The 7,403-nt window shown below is 45.1% G+C and overlaps 1 protein-coding gene across 2 annotated transcripts in view; it reads left to right on the top strand.

The window, feature by feature from the left end:
• The window catches only part of CEP89 (centrosomal protein 89), an 86,932-nt gene extending 79,823 nt beyond the window's left edge, over nt 1–7,109 (top strand). For both annotated transcript variants that reach the window (XM_083165177.1, XM_083165178.1), the window contains exon 19: nt 6,005–7,109. In XM_083165177.1, coding sequence (XP_083021303.1) covers nt 6,005–6,218 — 214 coding nt within the window. In that variant the 3' untranslated portion in view covers nt 6,219–7,109. The remainder of the gene's footprint in view (nt 1–6,004) is intronic.
• The last annotated feature ends 294 nt before the right edge of the window (nt 7,110–7,403 follow it).

Consider the following 7,403-nt stretch of genomic DNA (forward strand, 5'->3'; position numbering starts at 1 on the left):
ACAGTCCGCCTGCCCCCCATTCACACACAGTGCATGTTCGCATGGCCTGCAAATGGATGTTTTACATAAACATCCATTCCCAGGCCGAGGGGAAACTCCCACAACTTTCGATGGCTGCCAACCATCGAAAGATGGGGTGCGTGCACGCATATAAGTGACTCTCGGGTCACTTATATATGTGTGCACATTTTGGGAGGAAGTGGGCGGGCAGCTGCTTGCCCCCGGTGCCCACGTCAACGGGCGATTACCATGGGAACGCCCAGCGTGTTCATGGGAAGGGCCATGAAACGCTGGGCATTCCCATGGGTGAGTACCCAGTCCACCGCCCACAATGCTAGGTGCGTGCAACCAGCTAACGATCTGTTCGCCGTGGACGCACGCACCCAGCACATGTGCAGACAGCAGCGCCCGAATAATCCGTTATTTAGCGGCAATTACCTGGCTTTTGAAACGCCAGGTTATTTGGCAATTGCTGTCAGACCCCTCTTCACACAGGAGAGCAAATCTCCGGGTCTTATATTTAAGAAACCTGATATTTGCTCTATTGCACAATGTTTTCTTCTGTGGGTCGATCCGGATCTTGAGCACCAGGTCTCCGACCCTGGTCTTTTACAGGGTTGGAGACACAGAGTTTAAGATCCGGATCGACCCTTTCACACAGAAAAAGGACCTGTGTATTTCATGAAATTCCCGGGTGGAACTGCTTCACCTGGGATTCTCATTTTCTGTGTGAAAGGTGTACTGGTATCTAGGATAATTGTGTCACTGCACAGTACTACTTCTCTTGTTTCTATGCTGAACGCATGTCTTGGTACCTGTGATTATTGTGTCACTGCACAGTACTACTTCTCTTGTTTCTATGCTGAATGCAAGTCTTGGTACCTGTGATTATTGTGTCACTGCCCAGTACTACTTCTCTTGTTTCTATGCTGAATGCGAGTCTTGGTACCTGTGATTATTGTGTCACTGCACAGTACCACTTCTCTTGTTTCTATGCTGAATGTGAGTCTTGGTATCTGGGATTATTGTGTCACTGCACAGTACTACTTCTATTGTTTTTATGCTGAATGTAAGTCTTGGTACCTGTGATTATTGTGTCACTGCACAGTACTACTTCTCTTGTTTCTATGCTGAATGTGAGTCTTGGTACCTGGGATTATTGTGTCACTGCCCAGTACTACTCTTGTTTCTATGCTGAATGTGAGTCTTGGTATCTAGGATTATTGTATCACTGCACAGTACCACTTCTATTGTTTCTATGCTGAATGCGAGTCTTGGTACCTGTGATTATTGTGTCACTGCACAGTACCACTTCTCTTGTTTCTGTGCTGAATGTGAGTCTTGGGATCTGGGATTATTGTGTCACTGCCCAGTATTACTTATTTTGTTTCTATGATGAATGCAAGTCTTGGTATCTGGGATTATTGTGTCACTGCACAGTACCACTTCTATTGTTTCTATACTGAATGTGACTCTTGGTATCTGGGATAATTGTGTCACTGCACAGTACCACTTCTCTTGTTTCTATGCTGAATGTGAGTCTTGGGATCTGGGATTATTTTGTCACTGCCCAGTACTACTTCTCTTGTTTCTATGATGAATGTGAGTCTTGGGATCTGGGATTATTTTGTCACTGCCCAGTACTACTTCTCTTGTTTCTATGCTGAATGTGAGTCCTGGCATTATTGTGTCACTGCCCAGTACTACTTCTCTTGTTTCTATGATGAATGCAAGTTTTGGGATCTGGGATTATTGTGTCACTGCCCAGTATTAATCATCTTGTTTCTATGATGAATGCGAGTCTTGGTATCTGGGATTATTGTGTCACTGCACAGTACTACTTCTCTTGTTTCTATGCTGAATGTGAGTCTTGGTACCTGGGATTATTTTGTCACTGCCCAGTACTACTTCTCTTGTTTCTATGCTGAATGCGAGTTTTGGGATCTGGGATTATTGTGTCACTGCACAGTACTACTTCTCTTGTTTCTGTGCTGAATGTGAGTCTTGGGATCTGGGATTATTGTGTCACTGCCCAGTATTACTTATTTTGTTTCTATGATGAATGCAAGTCTTGGTATCTGGGATTATTGTGTCACTGGACAGTAATTCTATTGTTTCTATACTGAATGTGACTCTTGGTATCTGCGATAATTGTGTCACTGCACAGTACCACTACTCTTGTTTCTATGCTGATTGTGAGTCTTGGGATCTGGGATTATTTTGTCACTGCCCAGTACTACTACTCTTGTTTCTATGCTAAATGTGAGTCTTGGGATCTGGGATTATTGTGTCACTGCCCAGTACTACTACTCTTGTTTCTATGCTGAATGTGAGTCTTGGGATCTGGGATTATTGTGTCACTGCCCAGTAGTAATTATCTTGTTTCTATGATGAAAGCTAGTCTTGGTATCTGGGATTATTGTGTCACTGCACAGTACTACTTCTCTTGTTTCTATGCTGAATGCGAGTCTTGGTATCTTTGATTATTGTGTCACTGCACAGTACCACTTCTATTGTTTCTATACTGAATGTGAGTCTTGGGATCTGGGATAATTGTGTCACTGCACAGTACTACTTCTCTTGTTTCTATGCTGAATGCGAGTCTTGGTTCCTGTGATTATTGTGTCACTGCACAGTACCACTTCTCTTGTTTCTATGCTGAATGTGAGTCTTGGGATCTGGGATTATTGTGTCACTGCCCAGTACTACTTATTTTGTTTCTATGATGAATGCAAGTCTTGGCATCTGGGATTATTGTGTCACTGCACAGTACCACCTATCTTGTTTCTATACTGAATGTGAGTTTTAGGATCTGGGATTATTGTGTCACTGCCCAGTACTACTCTTGTTTCTATGCTGAATGCAAGTCTTGGGATCTGGGATTATTGTGTCACTGCCCAGTATTAATTATCTTGTTTCTATGATGAATGTGAGTCTTGGTATCTGGGATTATTGTGTCACTGCACAGTACTACTTCTCTTGTTTCTATGCTGAATGTGAGTCTTGGTATCTAGGATTATTGTGTCACTGCACAGTACCACTTCTATTGTTTCTATGCTGAATGTGAGTCTTGGTATCTGGGATTATTGTGTCACTGCACAGTACCACTTCTCTTGTTTCTATGCTGAATGTGAGTCTTGGGATCTGGGATTATTGTGTCACTGCACAGTACCACTTCTCTTGTTTCTATGCTGGATGTGAGTCTTGGGATCTGGGATTATTTTGTCACTGCCCAGTACTACTTCTTTTGTTTCTATGCTGAATGTGAGTCTTGGGATCTGGGATTATTGTGTCACTGCCCAGTACTACTTCTCTTGTTTCTATGCTGAATGCGAATCTTGGGATCTGGGATTATTGTGTTACTGCCCAGTATTATCTTGTTTCTATGATGAATGCGAATCTTGGTATCTGGGATTATTGTGTCACTGCACAGTACTACTCTTGTTTCAATGCTGAATGCGAGTCTTGGTATCTGGGATTATTGTGTCACTGCGGGTATGGGTCATTAGGTCGACATGACTGTAGGTTGACATGGGTTAAGTCGTGTTATAAGCTGAGTGTCCCTCACCAGTGGTTACCCTGAGTGGAGTGCTGACATTATTTCCTATGTGCACAAGGGTTACGCTGGAAGATGCGGCCGGTTGATGCGTTGGTACATAGTAATAAGTGTGCATGTGCCGCCGACATAACAGTCACTAAAGTGAGTGAGAAAGTGATAAGTGGTATTGCAGGCCAGTGACGCAGACTAGCCCTGTGATTTATACAGGAAGGAGTGAGAGGGCCAAAGACAGGAGCTTGGGGTGGAGGTCAGAGGGGTTGAATGGTGGTGGGGATGACACAGTTTCCCCCATCGCCATGGGAATCTGTTTATTTAGAAATTGCTTTGTGTGTAGGAGGGTGGAAGTTACTGCTTCATGATACAGTTACAAAGTAATGATATAATAACTGTCCTTGTTTAGTATCCTGCAGATTAAGCGTCAGAGACATGACGTTCTGTCAGCTGCTATATAGTCACCCATCTCCCATCCCTGCATGTATTTACACTTCCAGCTGACGGCACGCTGGGCCTCATTCTAGTTTGTTTGCAAAAACAAACGTCTTTAATGGACAAAACCATGTGCACTGCAGGTGGGGCCGATGTAACATGTATAGAGAGAGTTAGATGTGGGTGGGGGGTGTTCAAACTGAAATCTAAATTGCAGTGTAATAATAAAGCAGCCTGTATTTACCCTGCACATAAACAAAATAACTCACCCAAATCTAACTCTCTCTCTATACATGTTACATCTGCCCCACCTGCAGTGCAGCATGGTTTTGTCCATTAAAGGAGTCTGCTTTTGCAAACCAACCAGATTCACCCCCACAATGTGTCTTTCCTCTTTTACTTCTACAGTTATTCAGTGTTGTTGGTCAGGTGACGGGAGTGGGGCCCATTATCTCTGACCGGCCCTGCCCCCTACAAGCTCCATTGCATCTCTTCAGCTCTGTCCCGCTCCTCATCACCCCATCCCAAATTTACCATGACAGCCGGTTCTCCTGTCCCAAGTCTGTCCAATCTTCCTCGCAGTGGGAGCCGCTGGGGTGGGCGCACACAGGATTGCACTGCGCACACATTGAGGAGACAGACTATGCACGTTTCACCAGCATTTCAGTGGGACTGCACCATGAGGAAAGTCCCACTGAAATGTCGGTGAAACGTGCATTTGTGATTTATTATTGAATATGAAGTCTCTTTTTGTCATTTTATCATTCAAGTCCCTGAGTGTCATCTATTATTCAGTTCCTTCATGACTAGGACACCGTGTCATTTAGATATACGGTGTATACTGTACATAATATTTCTTATACAGAGATATTTCCATACATTGGTATATGTTCTGATTCTCCTGCACGCTTTGCTAGATGGAGGCAGCATTCTTTAGTTATAATATCCGATTGGTACGTACCCTTACACAATACCGCGTGTACCTGACAGACAACCCTTATACACGCAGACCCATATACAGACCTCTTATCTGTCAGCAGGGCCGGCGCTACCCACTCAGCAGCTCCTGCAAAGCAGGGAGGCGCCATGCTGGAAAGGCGCTGTCTCCCTCCCTGCTCTGCTAAAGCTGCCTCAGCCCTCACTGTCACTGCCTCCTGCACGCCGCCCACGGGCGGGCGGCAGTATAAAGATTTGCTCCCTGCACCGCGAGTGCACACAGCCTGCATGCCGCCCGCAGTGCATGTCTGACAGCGGGCGGCAGTATGGAGAGGCTGAGCAGCTCCCTGCACCGCGCACACACTGTCCTCCTCCTGTGACCTGCCTCCTCTTCCTCACGGACACTTGCGCTGAGGAATGTAGCGATGTCTGTGAATGCCTGGATGACATGTCATGTCCGGATCCACCCCCTACCCATTGCTCCCTGCGCCAGTCAACTGTCAATCAAATGACGAACAGGCAGCAGCGCCGCCTCCCCTTCCTTCCCTCTTCTCAGTGTGCTGTGCCAGTGCCACTGCCAGTACTCAACACTCCGCCCCCTCTATCTCCTCCCCTCTTCTTCCATCTCCTTCTTTCCCCCTCAGTCACGAGTACTGCTTTCGGATCGCATTGCGCACACATTGCATGCATGTCGTGCGATGCGATCTAGCCCATAACGTATGTGATTCTCGCAGCGCGTATGGGCACCTTTAGTGCCAGCAACATTTTGCGGACACAGCACTGAGATGGTGTATGCATACATGTACCCGAGATCCTCCATAGGATTGCATGTTGCATACGCTCCCACAATCGGGCTGCAGCTTGTTGCAATGGCAATGTGAAAGGGCGCAAAATTTATGGTTTGCAGGAGGGCGCCGGACACCCTAGCACCGGCCCTGTCTGTCAGCATTGGACAAAACGATTCTCCTAAATCTCATGAGGCCTCTTGTAAAGAGCTATAAATAGGGATAAGGCGGAAGAGGCCTGGTTGTAATTTCAGCCCTTTTTGCTTTCTGAATCAATTCTCTGAAATTCTTCTTTCAGGCAAGTGGAAGGAGACCTTGAAGTCATGTGGGAATCGGTGTCCAATGAGAACAAGCAGCTGAAGGCTCTTCTACATAGCGCTTTGAAGCAGAGGAGGCCAGACGACGGCGACTCTTCCTTACAGCGCGGCGATTCTGTCATCCTGTGCGATTTCAGTTACTGCAATGTGAATTCCTCGCCACGCAGAGACGAGCCGGCGAGGCCGGGCGCCTGATAGAGAGTGTGTAATGTCTCTGATAAAATACATAGGGAAGACCAGTTTCCGGGCTTACCACAGCACTCATAGCCTTATTGTCAGGTCTGGCGCAGCCCCTCATTCCGCCACCGGAAATCACTGTATGTGACCGGCCATCTCCGTCTGTCATTTATATTCCAAGGTATACTATATTTAAGCAGAATTAATTACCAATCAATAATAATACACTGACCTTGATGTTCTCATTAACCTCCCTGTTGCTTATTGCTGGGAGTATAAAATAATTAGATTCTACCCTATCTACTCATGGACCAGGTTTTTAAAATGACCTGTGTTACATGAGACGGGATCTCTCTCCTCCCTAGCCATTACAGGATTACTATTGGTGTTTATTTTAGGTGAAACAATGGCGCAGTTGTCTGCGAAACCGCTGACCACCTCATGATTTCGTCAGCCAATGAGATGGTGACGAGCTCGGAACGTCTGTAGGATTTCCATCCAGAAGGCTGCAGATTATCAGTCTATTCTCAATTCAAGTAGACACAAGACAGATTTATGTAGCTCCTCACTTATATAAGGCTTGGGCAGTGGCTGTGTTACTTACAAGGGTACGACGCTTCTATTGAGCCAGCAGAACCGTATTGCAATAGCACATCCCATGCAGTAATAATTATCAAGAAAAGGGAAACAAATATACTATATACTGGTAATATATTTATACTTAGCGGCTGGGCACCTAGTGGCTCATACAGTATAACCTGCAGAGCAATGATATAATTTTATGGACGTTATATAATAGGCTATATTTTCTTATGTTAATGAAATACCTGTATATGTATTTTTTATGCTAAAGTCCAATTTTTTCATCTAAAATATACAAAGATGGATGATCGGTCCGTGCAATAATGATGTGATCTAGTATTGTGTCCGTGATTTGGGATGACTGTTGATTCCAGAAACCCTATGAATGCTAATTCTATTGCTGCAGATCATTTCTGACACACATAAAACAATGCAAATCTAATGGAGCAGTTTTAAATTACTTTTAATTAAAATCAACATGTTGCACTTGTATATGTTTTTGACCAACTCTCCCTCCGCAAGTGTGAATATCGGGGACGGAGACTAATTCAGCCCCAAACGTACTGCTCTGAATCGACCCGAATGTGTGTATGACTAATATCCAGGGTTACAGCATGGTCA

Source organism: Crinia signifera, chromosome 11 (genome assembly GCF_055691185.1).
Source record: "Crinia signifera chromosome 11, ASM5569118v1, whole genome shotgun sequence".
NCBI classification, from domain to species: domain Eukaryota; kingdom Metazoa; phylum Chordata; class Amphibia; order Anura; family Myobatrachidae; genus Crinia; species Crinia signifera.